At 44.8% G+C, this 26888-nt stretch overlaps 1 protein-coding gene across 1 annotated transcript in view; it reads right to left on the minus strand.

Annotated features, from left to right (window-relative positions):
* CACNA2D3 (calcium voltage-gated channel auxiliary subunit alpha2delta 3) overlaps positions 1–26888 on the minus strand; it is an 876027-nt gene that overhangs the window by 371114 nt on the left and 478025 nt on the right. Inside the window, exon 10 of the mRNA XM_003781696.2 lies at positions 20579–20692. Within this exon, the coding sequence (XP_003781744.2) occupies positions 20579–20692 (114 nt within the window). The remainder of the gene's footprint in view (positions 1–20578; positions 20693–26888) is intronic.

Raw genomic sequence — 26888 nt, forward strand, 5'->3', positions numbered from 1 at the left:
CCATCCATCTACACAAACATCCATCCATCTAACTCTTTCACTGAGTACTAATGTTACAGTTAATAAAATTTGAGGCCAAAGAATTCATTCCGTTTGGCCTCTGTTATTAGTCTTTTCCTATCTCTGGCAGTTTTTGTGGTATTATGAGCCTTATTAATGCATTTTGAGGGGAGAATCTTTATGCTTGGGGATTAGTATAGCTACTGTACACATGGCCGTTTGCACAGTATATGAAGCTCAAGAAAAGCGACTTTGTTAGAGGAAATAAAAAAGAAGCACATCATAAAATAACTTGTATTTCATTTCCAAGTTCTGTGGCTGTAAATAAGCTTTGCTCATCGAGCGAGAAGGCAAACCCCAAAGGATTGACTCGGTGCTCCGTGCTACGCAAAAGATGGCTTGCCAGGGAGATGAATGCATTTCATTATCTTGAGCTTATTCCATCGGCATAATTAGAACTCCTTTGAGAAGTCAACTAATTATGTAATATCCGGCAAAGTATGTGAGGATTTCATTTTGGCATTAAGCAGAATCTACCAAGCTCCCTTTTAATTTATGATTCTCTACTAGAAGGGGACCAAACAGGACAAGTCGTTTCCACGGCAATGGTTTCTGATCAGTACCACCGGATAACATAAAAGTGGAGTATATATCTTCCCCTTGGGGCATTGCTGGAGAAAAGGCAGCTTAGATCAGCCTGATATATTATTAGATGTCCCCATTGTCCTACAGAAACACAGCTGCAGGTATATTATTTCTGGCTGGAACAATGGTAACGCGAGGGAACGGCACCAATACCAAATGAACAACCTTTACTAGCTGGCTCCTTTTCCCTTCTATATATAACTTGCATGGAGCAGGGCAATTGGGTCCCAGTACCACAGGTTCCAGCTCAGGTCTGTATGTCTCACCCCACAGCCAGCACCACCGCCTCCAGCCACCGGTTGACCCACACTCCCAGCCCATGCTGAGCTTCTGAAATCCTGCTTGTCTCCCAGAGAAAGCAGCAGCCTCTGGACCCTCCCACTCTGCCCTTTCCCACCTACAGAGTCTCCACTGCCCAGTCTAGGCCCAGGAAATGGCAGTGGCACTTTCCAAAGAATTCCTCAAATTTATGTAAAGAAAGGCCAAAAATGGAGGAACAAAGACATTTTTCAACAGAGGAAAATGAGAGGCACAACCAGGTTGTTTCATTTGCAGGTAACTTATAAAATGAAATGTGACTTTTCCCCACAAAGACCAAGTTACTCCTAGATAAATTAGCTTCAGATGATGCTTTAAAAGTGGGGGGGTGGTGGTGAGGAAGTAAGCGATCCAGCTGCTCTGTGACTGCCAAGCAGCCAAAAAGTGTTTCAACATATTTTTTAAAATTTCAAATGACAGAGTATCTTGGAACATGTGGATATGGCTTTCGGAGTTCAGAAAGGCAAGGCTGGGCCTGGAGCATGTGAGGAAAACTCAAGGGAAAGGGACGATGACCCCAACGCATAAGGACCACCACTGGCCTGTCTGTGCAGGGCAGACTCTGCTCCCTGGTGCCTTCTGTGGCCACACTGGCCCTTAAAACCCCTCCCAAGTTAGTGCTCCAGAAAGCTACCGGGGGAGACCCACAGCTGGCCCTTGCCACTAAACCTCTCTGCCGTCACCCATCCAGCGCAGCACAGCTGGAGCTCATGAAAGAGTTAATGCAGTTTTCCACTCTCCCCACTTGCTTTGAGAGACTTTGGTGAGGACTGGGCCTGCTCAAATCACCTTTAGGAAATGGAAAAATCTGACTCACCACACATGAAGGCAAGCACAGAAAGGAATGCTGGGGATGAACCAAGGATGGGCTGAACATGACTGCAGCATCGGGCCATGAGAATGGAAAACACAGACTGGAGGAGAAGAAGATGGTGGGGAAGCAGCCACCTTCCTGACTGCACGCAGGCAGACCGACTCCCTCTCACACGTCCCGACCCGATCCTTGGGGTGCTGGGTTCCAGGACTGGTGTGCACATGGCAAGGAAGGGGCTCAGCCGCTGTTCCCCTACGCATCCCACAGATGTGTCAGCTGGTATGAGTTAGTCGGCTAGTGACCACATTTTGGGGAGAAATCATCCATTGATTTATCACAGGGGGCATAAATCATAAATGCATTTAGTTGTCTTCATCACCTTTCTTGTCATCCTGCCCCTCTGAAGTGAAATTAAGAGGCAGATGTCTTCTCTGGGATCAATTCCAGATCCCATTTGTGTTTATCAAAAAGAAAGCCAGGAAGGGTTTCACACAAACCTCTGCCACAGGTTGATCAAAATCTCGGCACCTTGAAGGCCAAGTGGCCACGCACATGTGGATAATTCTAAGTCCCCTCAAGTCCCAGATGGGGCTGAGGATAACAGGGGGTCCCACATTGTTTGGATCACAGACACTGAGGCCCACAGAGCCTCTCACACAACTGGGCACAGCTGAGAGGCTAGTCCAAGAGGCTGGTCAATTGTGACTATAAATTTTAAAATTAAGTCAATGAAAACATTAGCCACAGCAAGGACAGGGAGAGATCCTTCCTGAAAGGCCTGGAGGGCTCCTCTTAAGCACATTCTCAGGCCTTGACTTCCACTGAGGACTATTGGGGTGTTCTGACCCATTCACCCCCATTCTGTCATGTCAAGAATTCTGTCCCATTTCCCTCACTGGTTCCTGGACCAAAGGTACTGACGACTGCCTTTCCTCATTTGGTTCTCACAACAGAATGGGGAGGGAACTACTTTCAGCAAGACTTTACAAATTAGAAACTCAGAGAGTTGAGTGGCTTGTTTGAGATCACATAGCTCAAGACTAAATTGGATGTTAAACTCAGCTTCCTTGACCTTTACACATAAGACTCTTTAACTCTTGGTTGCTCCCACCAGGTGCCCCTTTCCATGTTAACCCTGAGCAAACATGTCCCTTTCCTCTCTCTTCTACATACTCCACCTGTTTCACAATGGACTCCAGCCATGTGGACCTGAACAGTCCTGGAGTTTGGAGGAAGCAAGTGCAGTAAGCTCCTTACCTCGAGGATACAGACCAAGACCGACCTTTGCTCTCGTTGACTTGTGGTTGAGGGAGCAGGCAGGGCTTAGACAAAGAGGAGTTGAGGGTCTTTGGAGGAGGAGGCACAGAGAGGGCCACCTATACTATACGACCCTCAGGGAACTATTGGCTGTTCTTATACAAGAGGAATTCCTAAACCTTTCACATCCCTCAGAGCCAGACATGTTGTACCTAAACCCTGCTGGATGTCATGCATAGCATTTAGTCTATTAGGACTGGGGCATGTTCACTTCAGACTCCTTTTTGTTCTGGTCTGCAAGCCAGCCTCCCAGGGATCACCGGTGAGCCAGTGAAGGGAATGTCAGGCCCTGTTCCTAAAGGTGTGAGTGTTTGTGTTCAGTCCTCACTGACACAGGGACTTAAAGTGGATCACCCATCAGCCCCATAACACGCACACAGATGTGTGTACAACTTTCTGTTAAGCAGGTTCTGTGTGCTGACATACAGAGTGCTGGGTGAACACTGGTGATGGAAAAAGTCATGGTATCTGCCCTTCAGGAGTTTGCAATGCATGAAAGTTAATGATCAGGTGACCCCCAATGTGAATATCTGATTTCAGCTGTAAATGACAGTTTCATTAAGAAAAATAGCACCCAGTATAAAAGCCTATAGTAGAAAGAGAAGTGGTAGTCAGGGGGTACTCTGCTGAAGGTGTGGACCTATTATTTTAATACATATGTACACACACACATACACACACAAAAACAGCTCAAGTCAAAATTTTGAGCTGTAAGGTGTTGGTGTGAGATACAGAGCTATTCCTCTGGGACTTCCTTAAAGGCCTGGAGTGACCATAACATCAGATTTTTTGTACCTCTGGTGAATCAATAGCAGCAAGGCAGGAATGGGAATCTTTAAGTTTTCTGCTTAAAAGAGGCAGCAGTCGAACCCCACGCCCCAGGTTCTACCCTCCAACCCTTTTTTCCTGAAGTCAGGGGGACAAGTGTCAATCCCTACCTTAAGTCAACTTTGGATTTTTTTTTTCTTTGTGCAGGAGCCTAGAAGTTTTGTTTAATGAGAACAGCTCCCCACCTGCCATCTCCTTAGTTGAGAGGAAGCCGAAGGATCAGTACTTTAGGAGAGTTAAGGTAGTTATTCTGTGGGGAGAAAACACATTGCAATAAGTATCTCCCTGGCTCACACAGACATCCTTCCGTTTGGAGTTCTGAACCAGAATAGTCTTCTTTGAAATTCTAAAACGATCTCTTTGTCTCTGTCCCATTGAGGCACAGAAACAAATTATGTGAAAGCAACATTAAAGTAATTCAGATCTTAAAAACACTAAAGTTTCCATGAGTTGCAAGGGTCAGATTCATAGCCACAAGAGTAAGAGTGCCAAAACTTCAGGCTCTGACCCAGAAGGCTCCAGACACTTGCCCCCAGCCAGGCTAAGCCTCTCCAGACCAGAGTGCACCTTGGAACTCTGTTCCAGGGCTGCGTCTGATAGGGCCCGGGAGGCCTTGGGGCCATTCAGCTAATCCTCCCTGACAGCCTGCTCTCAGTCCCTGTTCCAGCACAGATTCCCAACAAGGCGCGTCAGGCAGGATTTGTGCTGCTGGGCAGTCGGCACGCAGCTTGTGTGAGCTTCCCCCAAAGAGGCCCATTAGTCACCAACCTCAGCTGTTTTCTTTCTTAGATAGGGATCCCTGAGGAGTGAAGAGAATAGAACAAAATCTATTTTTACATTATGGAAGAGTGAACAATGAACCAAACTCCACTTTAATGTGGAGATCTTGGGAGGGAGGGGAGCATAAGGGTCCTTGTGGGAGACTCTGGGCTGAAAGAAGGGTCTGGAAGGAGCCAGGGCCTGAAGTACTGGGCTGGAGTAATGGAACATATTCACTAAGCCCTATAAATCTCCTCCCTTCATATTTTATGGAAATGATTAAGGTAAGGGAAGTCGGGTAGATAATCGCTTGATGGCCAAAATCATTTGGCACTGGGAGCCTCAGGTCTTATCCCCAGATGTTTGAAGAGGGAACACAGGTCATTCTGGGGAGAATATAGGATTTCCCAAAATCTACTGCAAGAAGGAACTTCATTTATGAGGCATAAAGGTGATTTTTCTACCAATAAGTTTAGCTAAGAAAGCAAAAGTCTGCTCTTTGATAAGGACCTAGCAATGTGGAAAAAGTATCAAGTACTTGGAGATGCAAAGCTGCCAGTCAGATTTGGGGATGGGAATCCTTCCGGTTGGGCTGCTGGGATCAAGTCTGAAGGATAAGTCATTCTTCTGTGGGCATGAACACAAGGCAGTTATGGATCCACGAGGAATGCAGAAACCCTGCCTTAACCTAAGTCAACTTATTCTCACCTCCTTCCACAAATGTTTGCTGAGCACTTATGATGCATCTGGCACTATGCCAAATACTAAGCTTTGAGTGAGAACAAAACAGGAACTGATCCTGTGGTCTACCAGAGAATGCAGACACAGCAGAGATGATAACCTAGTCATCACCATTCACAGTGCTAGGAAATTCCACCATCTAAAAGTCTTTCCTATCCAAAGTCATTTTCTCTGGCCCATGCCAGTTTTCCTGAAAGTTCACTACTATTTAGAACTCAGGATACATCATGTAACTCTTACCACATCCCTGGGTGCTCTCTGCATCCCCAAGAAATTCAGCAGGGAAGCCCTAGGTAGGCTACTATGCTCTGTGTCTACCCAGGGTCTCAGACCAGGAGGAGGTGCTGGAGCAGGTTATAGGTAAAAGCTTTAGAGCTGAGTTACTTAACTGAGTTTCAACTCAGTTTCCTTCACTCTAAAAGTGATATACACTGTCTGTATCACAAAAGTGTGAGGATCAATGAGATGGTGCTTGTAAAGTGCTCAGCAAAGTGCCTTCAGAAGGCACTCCAGGCTGCATGCCCAGCAGCGCTCTGGGAGCTGGGGCTACGTGGATGGACAGAATATACACAGCACCCTGCTGTCATAGCATTCTGCCTCTAGCAGATGGACAAAAAACACAATTAACTTCCTTATGCCCTTTGCCTAATTTGTTACAATATGAAAATGTTATCAATGAAAGGAATATAGTAACTAAGCTGGGAGCCAGGGGCAAAGAGTGACTTTAAATCCAGTAGTCAGGGTAGATCTCATTAAAACTGTGATATCTGCATAAGGACATGAAGGAAGTGAGGAGTGAGCCAATGTGGAAATCTGGGGCAAAGTGCCTCAGTCAGAGGGAACAGGAAGTGCAGACACCTCACAGTGGCTGTGTGCCCAGCATATCAAGAGAACAGTGGGCTACAGAGAGGGCCTAAGGGGACACAGCCGAGAGGAGGGCTGAATAAACAGGTGCCCATCAGGCCAGGCGCTGTTGACCACCACTAGACTTTAGCTCAAGTGGTGGACTGGGGAGCCAGTGGAGGTCTGGGGGGTGTCCCTAGCACCTCTCCAGTCTTTATAGCCTCTGTCCCATTCCGCGGGTGGCATCTTCACTCTGTTGATTGTCTCTTTTGCCTGGTGGAAGCGTGTTACTTTGATTTAGTCTCATCTATTTTTCTTTTGTTGCTTGTGCTTTTGGGGTCATACCCAAGAAATCTTTTGCAAACCATCTGTGATAAGGAGTTAATTTCCAAAATACATAAGAAACTCCTAAAACTCAATAGCAAAAAAACAAATAACCTGATTCAAAAATGGGCAAAAGACCTGAATAGATATTTCTCCAAAGAAGGTATACAAATGGCCAAGTGGTATATGGAAAAACTGGTATATGTCGTTCATTACTGGGGAAATGCAAATCAAATCCATAATGAGATATCATCATATACTTGTCAGGATGGCTATTATTAAAAAAAAAAGATAATAAGTGTTAGAGAGAAAATGGAACACTTGTATATTACTGGTGGGGTGGTATGAAATTTGACATAGCAATTATAGAAAATAGTATGGCTATTCCTCAAAAAATTAAAAATAGAAAAACAATATAATCCAGCAATCTAAATTCTTTGAGTATATCCAAAGGAAGTAAAAATCATGATCTCAAAGACATATTTGCATACCCATGTTCACTGTAGCATTATTCACATAGCCAAGATATGGAAATAAAACCTAATGTCCATTGGGAGATGAATGGGAAAAAATGTTATGTATATATACATATACACACACACACACATATATATATATAAAATAGAATCCTATCCGTTCTTAAAAAGAAGGAAATCCTCGGCTCGGCACCTGTGCCTCAAGTGGCTAAGGCACCAGCCACATACAGCTAAAGTGGTGGGTTTGAATCCAGCCCGGGCCCGCCAAAAACAGCAATGACAGCTGCAACCAAAAAATAGCCGAGTGTTGTGGTGGGCTTCTGTGGTCCCAGCTACTTGGGAGGGTGAGGCAGGAGACTCACTTGAGCCCAGGAGTTGGAGGGGGCTGTGAGCAGTGATGCCACGGCACTCTACCCAGGGGGGACAGCTTGAGGCTCTGTCTCAAAAAAAAAAGAAGGGAATCCTACCATTTACAACAATATGGATGGACCTGAGAGACTTCCTGTGAAATGAAATAACTTAGTCATGGAATGGCAAATGTCACACAATTTCTCTTACATGTGGCTTCTAAAATAGTCAAATGTATAGAAGTAGACAACAGAATGTACTTACTAGGGGCTGAGCAAGGAGAGGGACTGAGGGGGTTGTCACTGGGTGCAAACTTATAGTTACACAAGATGAGTAAGTTCTAGAGATCTGCTGTGTAACAAAATCTCTATAGTTTACAATATGGTACTGTGCACTTAAAACTCTGGTAAGATGGCAGATCTCATGTTAAGTGTTTGAATCACAAAAACAAAGCCCAAAGAAAGGGACACAGGGAAACTTTCAGAGACGATAAATATATTTATCACCTGGATGTGGTCATGGTAACGTGAATGTATAAATATGTCCAAATGCACTAAATTGTATAATGATGTGTGGGTTTTGTGTGCCAATTATAATTAAATGAAACTGGGCAAGGGGCAAGTGTCATTCTGGCTACTGTGTGGAGAACAGGCCATGTGCTGCCTGGATTTGGTAGAACAAATCTATCTGAGAATTGGGAAGACACGTGATGTGACTGCATCTTATATGTAGGAATGAGGATGGCGGGGGTGGTGAGGAGCACAGCTGGCTGCCAGGACTGAGGGCCCCTAACTCCCCATACATGGGACCTTTTCCTAACAGCAAGGGAGTGGTTCTGCCTGCCTCTTGACCCTGCTTAATCCCCCTCCTTGGCCCACTCTATAAAGGAAATGGCAGGAAAGTAGACAAGAGCTCATCTGATAACATGAAAGATGGGGCTCAGCCTGAGCTGGCACTCCTGGGAGACCGCCAGGCAGTTTCCGGCCACCAGCAGCAAGGAGCCTCTTAGAGACCTCCATTTATAGGAGTCCCGCCAGCTCACAGTCCACAGTTCCTCATAGTCAGGCTGCTGTGAGGCTTCCCATCCAACCACCTATGGGGAAGTTTTGCCGAGGGAACAAATGAAGTAAGAAAATAATACAGGGCTGCTTAGGAAAGGTAAGGGCTTCCAAACCCCCTCATCCTGCCACAGGCATTCCCAGTCTATCACGCTAAGTCCATATCCTCTCCTGTCTTCCCAGCAGCACAGGCTGCCTGAGGAATATTACCTGGTTACACCTGCTGTCCAGGCTCCCCCGGGCCATAATCCTCTTCTTTATCACTAACATTCCTGGTATTCTTGCTACTCCACAAGCACACACTAGATGTTGGGTGCTACTCTGATATCCTGTGCGACACTTTTGCAAGGGGGGCATGGTTCTTTACTCCCCCATTTTCTAGATGAGGAAACTACAGCAGAAGGAGATTAACTCGCTTGTCCAAGTTCACCTACCTCAGAAACACTAAATCCTGGACACCCACCAAGATAGTCTGAGCCTTGACCCTATTCTAGATAAGGGATAAATAATACAAAAGTAACATGACTTTTTAAACCTCCTTTTCATATTTTATGAATACACACAGGCTCCTCTTCCCCTGAAGCTCTCTGAGTTGATGAACATTAGTTACCATTTGTCACTAATTAATTATCAATATGGAATGATCAGATATTTCATGGTATTTTGAAAAGTACCAAAAGTTTAAGTAAAAAAGATGCTGCATATATATTTATTCATGAAATATGTAAAAAGGAAGGCTTGGAAATGTTTCAAAAATGCAGTTGAATACTTTAATCTTCCTATAAGTCAGCCAAGACACTGCATAAGATTAATCCATATTTAGAGATAAAAGAGCACTTTCTATGTCCCACATCCAAAACATACTGCAACACCATCATGAATCCATTTAGTACAACTACATTTTTACTATAACAAAGAGATTGTAGTAATGCAAGTGGTTGAAAATTACGGTAACAATAATGATGAAATAGAGCCATCACGTTCTCTGCCTACTGTGTGCCCAGCACTGAGCTTGGTCGCACATCATCTTCTCTAATTCTTAACAGCACTGCGAGGTATAAATAGCCCCATTCTGCAAATGAGACACAGAGTTGTCAGCATCCAGACACCCCTCTTTCCATTAGGCAGTCCTATCTTCCCACTCCTCATGCACACCCTGAGATCGCTACTCAATAGTCCAAGAGAAATAAAAACCCAGGGAGTAAGAACGAGACATATATTTAGCTGGCAAATAATGCAGAACTTGTTTGGCAAGCTTCCGGTTATTACTGGGTGTGCCAGCTAATCAGCTAATGTGTCTCTCCCCAAACCCGCTGGGCTCTCTGAGTCTGGGCCTGGAGCAGGGGATCATTTGGGGCTTTGCAAACCATATTTCTGCTTTGGCAGCTGTTCCTGGCCTGGGTCTGCCCTAAGGTCTTGCCAATAGCATCAATAGAGGGTTGCTGTACCCAAGGAGGAAAGAGGGGGATTTGCTCCTTCCTGCTTGCTCCATGCCAGCTGCTCACCCTCAACCCCTTCACACAGTAAGCCTTCTTCACTATGGCAGGGATAGTTCATTCCAGCAGCAGTGAATGAATCTAGCTGGTAGTTCTCCCAACACATACAAAATCAATCTCATTTCATCCCCCTCAGAGACTCTAGAATCCCTTCCTCAAAGTCTGGGTCCTAGCCCCACACAACCCCCCTCTGAGCCCAGAGACCCGAGGCTTGCCAGTCGGCATGCCTGTCAGAGGTGTGTGTGGGTCCCGGCCCCCGGGTCTTCTCCTCTAACCTCTTTCCTTCCTTTCTTCCTCCCCTCCCACCAACTAGAGGGGTGGTAGATGTTTCCTGAACTTCCAACTTCCAACTTCTTTTGCTCTTCCATCTAACCAACACCTAATTAACAATTATTTTTTTTTTTTAGACACAGCCTCAAGCTGTGGCTCTGGGTAGAGTGCTGTGCCATCACAGCTCACAGCAACCTCCAACTCCTAGGCTCAAGCGATTCTCCTGACTCCCCCTCCCAAGTAGCTGGGACCACAGGTGCCCACCACAGTGCCCAGATATTTTTTGCTTGCAGCCGTCATTGTTGTTAGGCGGGCCCGGGCTGCAATGGAACCTGCCAGCTCAGGTATATGTGCCTTAGCTGCTTGAGCCACAGGCGCTGCGCCTGATTAACAATTCTTAACATTAAATTCTCTCTGTTCAGATAACTGGTCAGTGTCTTCCCTCTACCAATGCAACCCTGCCTGGTCTCCTGGGAACATGACCACCCAGAGTAGCCTTTCTAAGCACACTGCAGCTTGGACAAACAGTCTTCACTGAGCTATAGAAGGGGTGCTAACCCCCTCACAGCTGACAAAGTGCAGTCTTTGAGCCGCCTACTAACACTCAGATTCCAAGGTCCCACCTCCACCTGAATGAAATCTAAGAAAGAGACAGTTCCAGCAAGTTCCCCACTGCCAACCCTCCAGTGACTCCAATGTGCCATAACTGAGAGCACTGCATGTGGATACAGTGTGACAAGGATCAGAGACTCCCAGCTTTCTAGTGCTGGCTCTGGAGCAAGTGGCTTAAGTCCTTGCATTCCCTCACCTATAAAATGAAAATGCCAGTCAGAGTGCTGCCCACAAGGTGAAACTAAGCATTAAGTACTGAGCTAAAGCAAGTAGAGCCCTGGGACCCTGACACCAGGAGCAGGCCTTCCCTGAAGACTGGCTACTTACACAGCCACTTCTTGGGACATGGGGGCTGGTCACCTGCGGGAATGCACACTGAGGAACCGAAAACTCCTTCCACCTGCTTTCTGGAGTCAGTATCACCTGGCAGAGGCCAAAGAGCCAATGCCAAGTCTAGGAAGAGAAACAGCAGTGTGGCAGCAGGGAAGTGGCCAGGCACTGCCCTCAGTCCCTGACACGAGATGATTTTTCAATGGCTGGCAGCAGCCACGCATCAGTGGGCCTCGTTCCTAACTTGTCTTGTCATGTTCTTCTTGCTGGAGTCACAAGATGTCTAATACCAGCAGAAGTAATTAAAAGTAAGCCAGAGACAACAAACCATTTTGACTCTCCCTTCAGCTGCAAGGAGGGCCTGCGTGAGCTCTCGCACAGTGACAGAAAATGCCTTTCCCTGTCATGCTGTTGACTGACCATGAGAAATGAATGTTTCTGCTGTTTCCCTGCGACAGCTGTAGGATTTATCACCCTTAAAAAAACAGCGGTGACACAAACTCACACACAATTTTCTGACCAAAAAGTGGCTTCTGCTGCAGAAGAGGGAGAAAGAGGGAGGAAGGAGGGAGAAGGGAAAAGAGAAAAGTAACCTCCCAAGTGAGCCCTGAAATAGAACAGCAGGGAGAAACAGCAAACTTGGGGATCATCCACAGGAGGGGAAAGAGTCTGCTACCTAGACCACCCCACCCGCCAATGGCAGTTACAACAGAGAGAATTACCCCCCAAATTCATACCAAACTGCCCAGATCCAGCTCCCCTAAGCTCATGCACTTCCAAAACAATCGGCTCATGTCTCTCCCCTGTTCAAAAGCCTCCCAGGGCTTGCCACTAGCCTTGTATGGAATCCAGCACTTCACTGTGCCCATCGGAGCCCAGAGGAGCTGGCTGCTGCCTATCTTGGCAGCCTCCCTGTGACCCCTTCCCCTGCCCTCCCAGCTCCTGCCACCTGAGTCATCCTGCTCCTCCTGGGGCCCTGTGACTACTGAAAACAGCCTTCGCCCTTCAGCTCCCTCCTCTTACATGTGCTCTCCTCCCGGAGGCTTGCCCTGGCCACCACCCCACTCTCTGTCTCAGGCCCTGGTTTGTCTTGTTCAGATGATTTATCATGATTTCAATTTACTTGTTCTTCTACTTGCTTGTTACCTGTGAGCTGCTGTCTCCTGTGATTGCTATGGGCCTGTCTTAGTCTCACACTCTCTGGATCTGTTACAGTGAACCGCCACACTCAGTGGCCCTTAGTAAGTACCTGTTGCACAAATTAATCACCCTCCTGTGGCCACCAGCTTCCTCTATTTCCTCTGCCAAAAGCCCTTGCCACCTGTGAGCCCCCTTATTAATCCCTTTATTAATTTTGTCCTATGGATGAAAGGTAGACAGTCAGGGTGGAGGCAGTGTGGGGGCTGGAGGTGGGCAGGGCATTTTGAGAACCCCCCAACTCCAGAAAAGTGTATCTTAATGTTTTCCTATGTTTCCTGTGGGCTTTAGGTTTTCCTAGGGGAAAACCATCCAAAGGAAGGTAAAGGCATTGTAAAGTCACTTTAAAGTTAGAGAAGAAAACAACGCAGTTCAAGGGGGAAAAGAAGGAAAGTTTCCTTCCAAATTGCTTAAGATGACTAAAGGTTTGGGCCTCTTCAAAGGGTAAGCCTTGATCCAGCTCAGAAACTCTGCTCCCCACAGTGGCACAGGCCCCGTGGGAAGTTCAGGAGTGAGGGGACTCCTGAATTGTACAAACCACCTCAGCTGTGCCAAGTGCCACAGAGGCCACTGAGACAAAGCTGACTGGGACTTTACCTTCCAAGTTATGCCAAGGGAAGAAAGCCTGAGGCAAACCCCTGACAGTCCCTTCTTGGAAATGTATGTGACACCAGCTCAAAGAACAGTGATTTCCTACAGGGTTCCACAGTGCTCCAAAGCCAGGTACCCCAAGCCATTCTGTGATCAAGGGCTTCCCTTTATCCCCAAAGCAGGAACGGCTTCTGTCCCCTCCTTGAAGTCCCCACCAAGCCACCAAGGATCTGTCAAGGAACCTCCAAGGGCCCTGAGCCTCTCAAATGGCCTCAAAATGACCATCCTTGCTTTTGTTCTCAAGATAATGTATAATAAGGCACACAGCACACATCAGTGAGACAGCATTTACCTTTGAAGTTCTCCTGTCCTTTTAGAAGAGGAAAACCGTTTAATCACCAGACAAGCTCGCACTGGCCCACGCAATTTGCTCTCTTGCTCTCTGCCTGCAGCCAAATGGGTCTGATATGTCTGAGATCACAGAGTCCCTGACTTTTTGCAGACCCTCCTATACTTGGGGGCAGGAGGCCAGGGAAATGAACTTGTTGTCCTGAGGACGATGTATGCGGCAGGGACAGCTCTTCCCATTTTCTGCTTTGCCCTTGAGATGTCTGCACCCTGGTTAAGGGAACAGGCTCAGCATTCAACCACTGAGGGATCATGTCAGCTCCACCAAATAACTAGTCAGAAAACCCTGAATGTGCTCTATAGCCTTTTGGTGCCTAAATTTCCTCATTGGTGAAAAGGAGATAACAATAGTATGTGTCTCCTGAGGTTTCTGAAAGCATTTAATATATCCCAAAGCATTTAAAGCAGTACCTATGCTGGGAATTCAGTAACAATTAACTATCGTTAGTTTTGTTCTATGAATGTAGGTGTAAGACATTGCTTTAAAACATCATCATATTTAGGGAAACTTACAGGGGAGTGGAGAGGAAGTACACAGAACATTCTAGCATCCCTCTATGGATCGGCACAGAGCCATGTGAAGGACAGTGATGTCTGATGGGAGTGGACCCTAGGCCTCGTGTTACTGTTTTACTTGCAGTAGAAACAAACTAAGATGTGGTCTGTTATTTGAGAATTGCAGGCCAAATCTTGCCCCAAAAGTATAACACAAGGCAAAATAAGAGTTATTAACCCAAGGGAGGGTTGATTCTGCCTCCACAGTAACAGAGAGAGTTATGGGCTGTTTATATCCCCTAAAAATTCACATGTTGTGAAATCCTAGCCTGCAATATGATGGCATCAGGAGTTGGGCCATTTAGGGGGTGATTAGGATTAGATAAAGTCAAGAGGGTAGAGCCCTCCTGAATGGGGTTAGCGCCCTCATAGGAGTCAGTGGTGGTCTTGCTTCCTTACTCTGCTTGGCAGCATGTGAGGGGCAAGGGGAAGTCAGCAGTCTGTAACCTGGAAGAAATCCTCTCCAGAACACCACCATGCTGCCACCCTGACCTTGGACTTTCAGCCTCCAGAGCAGTAAGCAATAAATTTCTGTTGCTCGTAAGCCACCCAGTCTTTGGTATTTTGTTATAGTAGCCTAAGCTATGTGAGATGGAGTCTGCGCTTTCCTGCGTCTCTGCAAAGAAGGATTCTCTTCAGGGTGTTCCCTCTCGTAATCTGCTATGGAATTCTGCTTGGTGCCCATGTCACCACGAAATCAGGGTTCTAGGGGTGGGAAAGTCTAACATTCATGAAGACCCTGTGCTCTAGGCCCTGGGTTCCAGACCTGCTGCCCACTCTACTTCTGTGCACCCTCATCACCATGGCTGGTGTCCCAGCCCTGATGATAGCATTGAGTCATGGCAAAGCAAGGAGAGGGGAAAGAAAAGAGATGTACTCATTATGGAACAGCAGATAGGGACACTCGGTGTTTGGGGAAGAAAGAGCATACATAGCAAGAAGAGAAGTACTTGCCATAAAGTCTCCTGCACGTTCCATTAATTATTATGTAGCAAATATAATTTATTCAAGTAGGAAAAAAACAAAGGAAAGGTAGAGAGAAAATACCACTACCACTTTCTGTTGAATTCAGCCAATGCATAAAATTTTGAGGCTATCTCAATGACTCTTGGCAATACACTGGTTGGTTTAAATCTTTTCAAAAATTCCTTTAGATCAGGGCTTGGCAAACACATCCTTAAGGAGTCAAGTAGTACATATTTCAAACCTTTCTGGCCAGAGGGTCTCTGTCACCATACTCAACTCTGCCTTCAGCCACAGACAATATGTAAATGAATGGGTGTGACTATGTGAAAATAATGCTTTATTTAAGGACACTGAAATCTGAATTTCATATCATTTTCCATGTCATGAAATATTCATCTTTTTGGTGACCATTTAAAAATGTAAAAATCATTCACAACTCACAAGCTGCATAAGCAGGCCACATTTGGCCTATGGGTCATAGTTTGCCAGCCCCCTCCTTAAGTCACTTAACTGATCATTTTCGACTCTTTCCAGCTATCGCTTCTCCATCTTATGCATGGAGGGAAGTAATGATATATAACTCCATGGCCTGAGGCTTTTTGTTTTGGGTTTTTTTTTTTATTTCACTAGGAAGAGCTGCTGCATAGATGGCGGGCATGGCCATTTTTCTAATTTAAATGTATACAGTTTTATTTCATGAACAGATCCTAGAACGAGTCCCTTTGTTACTGAGGATTTCATATTTTATTCCAAGTGTGTAAGAGCTGCAGTTAAGTCACTAACCAACCGATATTCGGCAAAAGTAAATGGCATCCAATAAATGAATAAATAGATCCTCATTTCTGCTCTTAGAAGTGAAATACTGGCAAGGGACATATTGCATGGGCAATGTGGTGCTGCCTTCAAAGACTTGTAGTTAAATCACCAATAACACATCCTTTCTTCCGACTTACTCGAAAATGTTTTATGCAGCAGTTGCCTTAAACGGGGCCTTAGTTAGGAGGTAGATGGCTTTTATAAATGACATCCTTAAGTGTTCCGCTGGCCTGTTCTCCACTTCCTTCTGCTTTCCCTTCCTTGGAACCCTGCTTTCAAGCTATGAGAAATTCTGGGCTATAGTACTGAGAAGAGTGGACTTGCATGGAGGGCGAGATGCCCGGCGGAGACAGAGCCGTAGAGAGAAGCAGCAAGGAAGCCAGCCAGGCTTCCAGGTGACCCTGCTCAACTCCACTTGGAGCAGGCCTGCCACCTTGTTAACCCACAGAATCACAGATATAGCACATGGTCATTATTTTAAGGCACCATATTTTGAAATGTCCCCATTATTGGGGGGATATTTTATAGCATTGCTGTGATTAATGATTTTTTTCCTTTTTCCCTTCTCCTTGCTTCTTATATCTGCTTCATATTGTTGCATAACACATTATTATAAACGCTATGGCTTAAAAGAGCACATTTATTATCTGTCAATTTCTGCAGGCCATGACTTGGGGCACCGCGGAGCTGGGTCCTCTGCTCATAGTTTCACAAGGCTGAAATCATGGTGCTGACTGAACTGTGTTTTCATCTGGAGGCTTGACTGGGGATGAATCTGCCTCTAAGCTCACTCAGAGTGTTGGCAGAATTCATTCCCTTGTGGCTATAAAAATAGAGGGCCTAGCTTTTTTCTGATTATCAGTTAGAGAAGACCACTCTCAGGACCTCAAGGTTGCCTGCAATGCCTCGCAACATAGCTTTCTTCAGATGGCCATTTACTTCATCACAACAGCAAGGAGAGTCTCTCTGCCTCAGAGAAGTCCAGTCCCTCTTTTTTTTTTTTGAGACAGAGCCTCAAGCTGTCCCCTTGGGTAGAGTGCCGTAGCATCACAGCTCACAGCAACCTCCAACTTCTGGCTCAAGCAAGTCTCCTGCCTCAGCCTCCCAAGTAGCTGGGACCACAGGCACCCACCACAACACCCAGCTATTTTTTGGTTGCAGCCATCATTTTTGTTTGATGGGCCCGGGCTGGATTCAAACCCGCCACCTTAGGTGTATGTAGCTGGTGCCTTAGCCACTTGAGCCACAGGCACCAAGCCCAGTCCCTCTTTTAAAGATTTTCAATTATTAGGGAAGGGACACTATTAATAGAAGGACTTTACCCAGCCAATGCAAGCAGTATAAACTGGCTCACTGTACCTTCAATGATTCCCCAACAATAAAAAAAATAAATAAAAACAAAAAAGTAAAGATTTTCAATTAAATCAGGCTGGCCTAGAATAATACCCTTTTTGATCTGTTCAAAAACCAACTGACTTGAGACAGAATCTCTTCACTTTCACAAGATTCTATGGGTTAAAAGGAAGGCACATGTCCTGCCCAGAGTTAAGATGAAGAGATAGCACCGGACATATACACAGGGTGCAGGGCTCAGGAAGGTGCCCGGCCTCTTTATAACACACTTCCAGACAGGGCTGGGATGTAGTGCAAGGTGGTAAGATTGTTCAGAAATAGTGAGCCCATCCTTACAGACTTACTAAAAAATAAAAATGGACAGACCCAGAAGCAGTTACGGTATTAGACATGAAGCCATACATCCTTTAATACAATTCCCAGGGATTTTGGAGTTTTGAGCTCAGGCAAGGACAAGATAGCCTCTGACTGGAGGAGAAGAGGGAAAGTTCAGGGCAGACCTAAGAGAAAAGAACAAATCCCAGAGGCTGGGAAATACAGGCCATGCCTGGGAAACAGAGAGCACCTGTTTAATTTAGAGCTCTGGTCAAGGACTCCATACCTATGGGCAGGTAAAGCATATGAGTGAAGTGGGCTGTGAGAAAATGATGGAGAGTAGGCATGAGAGTCACCACCAAAAGAAGTATGGATCTGCTGCCAGGGCAGGGGGGCAAAATTTCACAGCTCCAGCCATTTGATGGGAGTGGGAATGTTGGCTTTGAAGTACCAGGCATGCCCCATTATGAAAGAAACTAAAATGTTATAATTTTACATAGTCTCTCCAGATTTTAAAATGCTGATCAATAATTGACAATTGTTTAAAAATAAGTAATGAGCCAAAAACAAGTAATGTGCACTGACTTCAACTGAGGGAACACACCTTGGACAGGGAAGCACAGGGGAGCTACATGGCTAAGCCCAGGGAGAAAGAAAACCCCTATTTCTAGTGGCAGTGGTTCCCCAAGTGTGGTCAGAAATGCAAACCTGTCAGAAATACAAACTCTCAGACCCCACCCAGGGCTCCTAAATCAGAAGCTCTGGGTGTGGGGCCCAGCAAACTGTGACTGAATAAGCTATCTAGCTGCCCCTGAAGTTGCTCAAGTTCGAGAACCCCTGTTTTATGAGAATCAGATTCCAGCCTTAACATCATTTTTCTCTCCGCCGAACCCATCACCTGTTTTTACAATCTTGAAGATTGTCAACTATAGCATGAGAGACCCTCTACTAAAGAGCTAATGCTCAAAGTAATGAAGAAAGATGGCTGCTTAGACACTACACATCATTAGACTGTAACACAATGCTAATCACAAGGTGGGGTTTTGTGCAATTGTGCATATTGAGATTTTACTACCTATACCCTGACAGAGAAGTTCATAAAGGACGGACCGTGTGAAGTATATGACTATCCAGAATAGTACAAGTGTAAATTTCTAATCATATAAAAGACTCTCATGCTACAAAAAGAAAATCTGCTTCTCCTTGATAATACATTATAGTAAATGAAATTGCTTCACATAACGTTAACATTTCCAGGACCCTGGTTTCAATTAATCCAAGAATGCAGCTGGTCTAAAATCAATATTGTCCATCTGGAAAGATACATTGTGATCTGTGTTTTGTCTGTAGCATTAGGACTTTGCAGCCCTTATCCTGTGCCTTGGCTCACAGGTAAAAACAGGATTTCAAATACCAATATTCTTGGTCAAACGCTATCCATCGAGTATCACCAAGTAAGAGAAATTCATGTGGGACAACATCTTAGACTCACACAATAAAACATTTGGTGTTAATGGAACTGCTTATTACAAGACCAGTTCACTTTTTTCTTCTTTTTTCAAATGGTTCTAAGTAATGCAAATTATCCTTTATGATGTTGTGAGGTATCATGGCCCCTATGATCATTTTATTTGGCTGCAAAATGTCCAAGCCCCACCCCTGTTCACTGGCACTGGGGCCTCCTGTTGGGCCCCCTCAGTCATTCAGCCATCCAGTGGGTCTGTGAATTAGGACCGCCACATACCCAGCACTGTGCTGCGTGCTGCAGAGATAAACCTGTGTCCAGCAAGTTCTCCATTCACTTCAAGTGTGTTTATTGGGAACTAACTCTGGCTTCTATCTGTCCCTGGAAATCACCACCTAAAATACTGTTGGCATCTAAAAGCACTGTCCAAGTGAACCTCCATCTTACTCAAGTGCTAGGTTGTAAACTCAGTGCATATGGTGTCAAAGTTATTCCTGGATACTCTTTGGGCAGGTGCTATGTCAGTTCTTCCTCTGGCTTCCGAGGTGATGGCTGCTCTCAAGGTTGGGCACCAGGGGAAGGAGGTGACATCCAAATACCAGATTCTCACTGGTTCGGCGAGAAGCTAGTGTTACAAGACGTGTGTGGACCAAGAATGACTGAGGGAATGTGAAACAGCATCTCTTATCTCATGTTCCTGAAGAGTATGTGCTCTTTGCATATAGTAGAGGACAAAGTTATCATTTATCTTTTTTTTTCTTTTTGCCAAGTGCATATGGTTAGTTTAATTCCCAGAAGTTATAAATGCAAAACAGACAAAGCAAGAGGACTTGGCCTGGTCTGTCTCATGTACCTATAGAGATGGTGAGGATGGTGGCATTGGCACATGGAATAGGAAAAGACCTTTGTGATGCCCTCAGAGCAGCACCCCCCTCTGACCTCTTTTCTCTGTTAAAATCCCACCATTTAGATGAGACAGTGGCCACCAATTGCCCTGTTGGTAACAGTGGGCAATCCACTATTGCCCACTAAGGAACTTGATAAAAACAGGGATTACTGGGCCCCATCTCCCAGCGGTAGGGTGCAAGTATCCATAATTATAAAAATCTCCTTAGGGAACTGAGATTGGCTAATAGCTAGAAGAACCTGTGGTTTCAAGCAGTCAAAAGACACCAAAAATACTGATGTTGGTTATTGAATAACTGACATATGTGGTCATCAGGTTAATAAATGTCAACTTGGAAAATAAAGGACTAGAGCAGAGAATAGACAAGCTTTGCCAAGAATGAGGAACAGCCTTTGGGGATGGAGAGAAGGATCTGGGTGGTAATGGGGGTCCAGGGAGGTGCTTCAGAAACAAGATAGGGCCACCATAGCTGATTTCACCATTCTATAATACTGAACCTACCAAACAGTTCTGGCTCCAAGGAAAATTAAAAAAAAAATGAAAAGAAAATCATCGCCAATGTGGTTGAAGCACAGTTCACAATGACTCTTTTCACTGAACAGATGCAACATGTCTTTACACATTTCTTCTCTCCTCCAACAGCGTCATTTTAAAACAAGGAAAGTCAAAGTCTTCAGTTTTGGTCAACCAAAAAACACAAGGCTGGGAAACCATAGATCATTATGAGATTACATCTACACGGGGCACTGGTCGGTGGCAAACCTGGAAATTACAATAAAGAGTCTCGATGGACTCTACTGTACGGACGGCATTGACGTCAACTCACCTTTCGATCTGGCCAATTGTATTTTGCAAAGATCGTATCATAAGTGTCCACTGCCCCATCGGTTATGAGCATGATGGCCTGGCTGCAGATACTTCCTTGTCCTGTGTGGTTGAACTGTGGAAAGAAAGAAGTTCAAAATAAAACACACAGAGAGTTCTGTGTACCTGTGAGACTTCAGAGGCATGAGGTGGGGGACTTAGCCTCTGAAAATGATAGCTCATTTCACACCAGGAAGATGCAACCTGCACCCTTCTGCTCTGATCAGCATATTGGCTGTGACAAATTGAATCTAAAAACAGATCACACATAGGGTGAGACGTAAGAGTATAGGATGCATAAGCTCTCTTACCTTCAACAATGGACTGCATTTCAGAAAACGAGTTCAATGGAGTCAGAACAATAATCTTTTAGGGACACCCTATATGGAAAGTAATGTTCTCTGAGAAGCAACATGTCTTTCATGAGGCTGGTTTGAACTCTTTTTTAAGGGTTTGTTTTAAATACACGTTGTTAGTATGTAACAGTATGTATTAGTTTTTATGTTAGTGTGTACATGTTGAAATTCTAGGATTGTGCTCACTGGCATGCAAAACCCTGAAGTTCTTCAACTTGTAGTTAAATTTATGTAAGATTTTAATAGCTCCCAGCCTTTGTGAGTGGTAGAGAGAATAACCAAAGATGACTGCCAGAGTAGTGTGCTTTTCTCTTGAATTAGGGGTGAAAAAATTCCTTTAATGAAAGCTATTAATGAAACAATGCAAAGCAACACCATGTGCTTTTAAAACCCTACAATTACACGACAATGCTGAGGCATTAGAAACACACAAAAAGTCTTTAACCTCCAGTAGTTAAAAACTCTCACCATTATAATTTGTAATGTTTATTCATTCATTTGAAAATTATTTGCTAAGTGACCACATAGCACTGGGGTTGAAACATACAAAGACCTCTTCCCTTGTGTAGCTTTATATTCTCCTTGGGAAGCCATACAAAAATAAGGTAAATAGGTAAACTGTTACATGTTGTATGTTTAATAATGATACTAAGGAAGGGAAACAAAGTAAGAAAGGAAGGATAGAAAATGGGGGAGGGTGGGCAGTTTTAGAAGAAACAGTCAGGGAAGACCTCATTGAGAAGGTGACATTTGAGTAATGCCTGAAAGAGGTGAGTATCTGGGGAAGGGCATTCCAAGGGCAGAGAGTAAGTGCAAAGACACTGACTGGGAGTGTGCTTGGCTTGGTAAATTTAATCTATTTACCAAAGATGGAGGCTGCTCTTGGGTTTGCCAACTGGGCACTGGTGACCCAGAGAGCTAATGAAGTATTCAAGGTGAAGTCACCAGTGCCCAGTCTCCATGCACTTAGAAGGCTCATGTGGAGTTTGAAGTCCTATTGACTTGAAAGATGACTATAAACATCTGGATGGATGGATGGATAAATAGATATGTGGATGGATAGACAGCATTGCCTTGTGTCCATACTGAGAAAGAGCAAAACCAACTTAAAACACAAATGGAGTAAAACGAAATAGTGGAAAGCACTCAATCCCATCCCAGCATCAAGGCTGTGTGCCAGGGATAAGTTATCCTTTCTAGTCATTCATTTCTTTATTTATTAAATGGGAATGACATTCTTACCTGGTTGGTATAACACAGGTTAAATGCTCATTACATGCTGGGCTACATGTATCAACCCACTTAATCTCTACTAACCTCTTAGGTAGGTACTATTGTTATTCCATTTTACAGGTAGGGAAACTGAGGCACAGTGAAATGAGCTATCTTGTCTCAAGACACACAGCTACTATCTAACCTAGCTGGGATTTGAATGCAGGCAGCCTGGTTCTAGAGTCTACTCTCAGATTCAGCATATCCTGAGGCCCTTCAGCAATAACAGGAAGGTCCTTGAGCAGATGGCAATACACAGTGGGGCTCCACAGTGTTAATTTCCTTCTCCTAGCTCTTCTTCCTCCATCCCCTTTAAGGTCCCAAGGTCACAGGACAGGTACCAGGGCTGCAACTGTGAGCGTGAATCTCCTTAAATTCTGTGTCCCATTTACCTCACCATTAGTCCTGGCCCTGGCAGCCACTCCTGCAACTCACACTGGACATGCACACATGAGTTAATGAGCAGGCACAGTCCATGGTACTACCACGTTACTAGGTACAAACACCTGAAAACTAACACCATCACACCACGGAGCTTCCCATGTGACTGTTACTCTACCATCTTTATTTTTTTTTTTTTTGAGACAGAGCCTCAAGCTGTCCCCCTGGGTAGAGTGCCGTGGCATTACAGCTCACAGCAACCTCCAACTCCTGGGCTCAAGCGAGTCTCCTGCCTCAGCCTCCCAAGTAGCTGGGACCACAGGCGCCCGCCACAACGCCCGGCTATTTTTTGGTTGCAGCCGTCATTGTTGTTTGGCGGGTCCAGGCTGGGGATTCGAACCCGCCACCTTAGGTGTACGTGGCTGGCGCCTTAGCCGGTTGAGCTATAGGCGCCGAGCCTCTACCATCTTTATTAACATAACTCATTATTCTAGAAAACACTTGCCCAGGAAGATAAAACTTGCAAATAACTTTATTGCTTGTTCAAGGAACTTCCTGAAAATGCCATTAATTCTTTGATAGAAAGCATCAGAGGACAATTGACACCCTAGACTCTTTGAACCCCTGTCCTCAAAGTTTTCCTCTTGCCAGCTAGTCCACCAGCCTTCAACTGTGATAGGATTTTGACCTTTTGTTAACAAAACTTCCTCCCTCCTCTCTTGTTGAAAGGCCCAACTTCAACCAGACTTCAAAGACTCCATAAATATCCTGACTTTGCCCTTCTCACTTTGAGAAGCTACCAAGACTCTGTCATGGAAGTGCATTTTCTTCCTTAATACAAAAAAATAAAATCCCGTAAGCCCGGTCTTATCAAACAGGTTGTTCTGGAGATGTTCTGGGGAGGGTGCATGGAACGCAGCCTCCACACCATTGCATGAATCTAAGGACAATAGCCTAAGTAAAGCAATCTATGCTTCAGGTCATAAATGTTCCAGGAGGGAAGAAAACCAGAACACCCTAGGGCTATTGTTCATGCAACTCATTTGGAAACATCTTGGAAAAACTTTCCTAAACCCGGGGAAAGAAAGAGGAGGAGGTGAAGATATCTGACTATAGACTGGAAGAAAGGGCTGCTAGGAGCTGTTTATTTAAAAATGTTACTTTGCGTGCTGGCTAGGTCCCCGGTATTCTCTGCTGCAATCTCTAGTCAGAGAATTTTGAAGAATACAATTAAATTCAAATGCTTTGATGAGTAATATCTCTTCTCTTCATATTTGTCTAAAACTTTTTTTCTATTGAATAGCAAGAGTGATGAAAGTGTTTTCCATAATAATAACAATGACAAGGGCCTGTGATGAACTACAATTAGCTCAGTGATTCATCAGTTAGCAGGGAAAATTTCAATGCATCCTGACATTTAGAGCATTTGGTTGTGATTAACAGTCTTTGAAATGTCACCGAATTTTATTTAATTGGCTAAGAAAAATTTTTAAAAGGTAATCACTGCAAAGATCACATTCATCGCCAAAAAAGATAATTGCAGTTGTCACATGGCAAGGTAGATGCTAACTACTGCAGCGAACTGGCTCTGTGTTCTTCCTGAATCTAATGAATGCAGCAGGAGATCAATAGCTAGAAGGGGCTTAGAAGTTTATTTGAATGCTCCTTTCAAAGCCGTTTGTATCAACAACTGCGAGCCTTCAAGTCACCCAAGCAGACACTGAAACTGAAATGCAGGTAATTGTAAAACAGAATTAACTCCATTTAATTATCATACCCTCTGAGCCATTCTAAGCCCCAGCCACAATCACAATTTTAAATGTGTATGTTTGTGTGTGTGTGTGTGTGTGTTCCTGTGCAAGTGTGTGAAATAGCTTTTTATTTCATATTGGCTTGTAGAGGCAGGTATAATACACAGGAAGAGAATTATATCACTTAAAGGTCATATTGATGAAGTAGAAAATAGATAGAAAGCTTCATTTTCATGGGAGATTAACCATCTCTCTGTCAAAGACAGAAAGAGATAGGACGGAAATTTTTTTCTTGATGGGATATATGTGCATTGAAATAAAGTGCCAACTACCAACCAATCTCAAGCAGGAACATTCTGTAACATGGATTGAGATTTCAGTGTCCTGCTTTCCAGAATTCATATTTAACTCATCTGATTTTGTAATTGGTCAGACTAAAGAGGTTTTTTTTACAGGTGAAGACAGAACAAGGAGATGGGTGGCCGGTTTCCTTGTTCAAAACTATTTCCCTCACAAAGACTCAAAACAAAAAAATCCACTAGGTGGTGGTGATTTCTCTGGGTCCTACTGGCCCCTGCAGGAGTGTAAGTATACTTGCTCGGAGAACACAATGACATTCTGCCCAATTATGAGGTCAAGAGCTTGACTTCCACTCAAGATGCTAATATTGGGGTCAGTGAGCAGGACTTCTGCGCAGGATGCTAAGACTGAGCTCGTGATGTAATATAAAATGTCCCTGGGTCACTAAGCTTGAGTACTGACATAAACACATTTTCAAAGGTCCAGTCACTATAGAACTTCTCAAGACCTTTAAGATGTGTAAGTCTCTGAGAGGAGAGTGGCATCTCTCCACCTTGATCACAATCCCTATGTTGCTGTATTCAACTGAATAGGCTTGGGAAATACTGACTGAGGAGCAGCTGAGAACAGAAGTGGTAAGTGGAAGGCATGAACAGAGAAAAGTTTCCTGGGCAAGGGACAGAAGAGAGAGGAAGATGAATAGAAGCAGACACTCTGAGGTCTTGGACAGAGATCAGGACAAAAGCATCAGAGTAAGAGCTGGGTCTAGAGACCTACTGTCTCAGTGGTCAAGGAGAGGACACTTCTCAGCCCCTATTCTGCCGAAAAGGGGCCAGGCACTGTGTTAGCGGCTGCATTCTCAACAACAGGAGAAAGGGTCTACCAGGACTGCCTAGTGGGCGTGAGACATGCTCAGCTACACTGGCCCATGATGAGAAAGGCTGGCTCCACCCTTGATTCAACACTCAGCTATCACTCCCTGACAACTTAACAACTTTGAACAAGGGAGCTGACATTCGTATTTTGCATTGGGCCTTTTATTGGTGCAGTTGATGTGGCCAGGGCTGGATCTATTCCTATCTTCATTTTATACATGAGATAAGTAAGGGTGAAAGGAAAATCATTTTTTCAAGGTCACAGAATAAGCTCTGACCAGCAGGGCTTCTCAGCCCAGCCCACCTGAGTTCAGAGGCTATCCATGTAACCATGCAGCAACAATCTCCTAACTCTTAGTCTTTTACCACTGAGGCTGGAGAACAGGGACACCGAAATTCGCTGTGGGGCAGACTTCCAAATAAGGGGTTCCTCAGCTCCTCAGCTCAGAAGAACCTCGCCTTTCTCCAGCAATTAGGCCTTTGAGATAAAAAGATAGCAAATTTCCAAATTATAGCAAGCCTTTTCAGTATCACCACCTGGAAACAGTCTGCTGAGATGCAGACCTCCAGGCCTGAGAAGGCAGCTGCCCAGAGCTCACAGCAGAATTTAAAGGTGCAGCCTGGCCCTCTGCCCTGGCCAGCGATGCTACTAAACTATTAATGTGCTGATAACAGATTCTTGTCCAAAACATAGACTCTTACCTACATGTTAATTACCCGAACTCCACAAGCCCTCGGAGTGAGAAGAAAAGGAATAAGCTGAGCTGACTTGGCTTTTCTTATTCCTTATGTTTCTCTTCTCCTTTGCAGTCATGTCACTGGCTCCGGACTGAGATCTAAATACCCTTATTAGTGCCAATAGGTCTTCTTGGTAAAGGAGAGTCTAGAAATCAGGGAAATCCCTTTCTTGAGATGTCAGTGTAGCTAAGTAGTCAAACTTGAGTGTTGGTGTCAGGTGTAACTCACCACCACATCCCAGCCGTGCAATGATGCCACCCCCTCCCCTGCCCTACAGAGAAAATGTGTGCCTGTCAGTGCTCATCTGTGAAATGCTTCATTCTTGTTTGATTTCTCTGCTTTTCCATCCCCTATATAGTCAGTTCCCTGAACCACACTCCTACTATTTAAACTACCTTGAGTAGTTTCTATTTTTTCTGCTTCTTAACCTCTTAGCTGCTATCTCCCTAGACCAAGCCACCATAATCTTCTACCTGGGTAACTAAATGGCGTCACTGCTATTGTCCTTGCCCTCCTAGAGTTGCTTCTAAACACAGCAGCCAATAAAATGCCAATGAAACCCCAAATCAGGCCATTCTCTACTCAGACTCTCCAATGGC

This window comes from Otolemur garnettii, unplaced genomic scaffold, assembly GCF_000181295.1.
Source record: "Otolemur garnettii isolate 467f Iridium unplaced genomic scaffold, OtoGar3 scaffold00002, whole genome shotgun sequence".
NCBI lineage: Eukaryota > Metazoa > Chordata > Mammalia > Primates > Galagidae > Otolemur > Otolemur garnettii.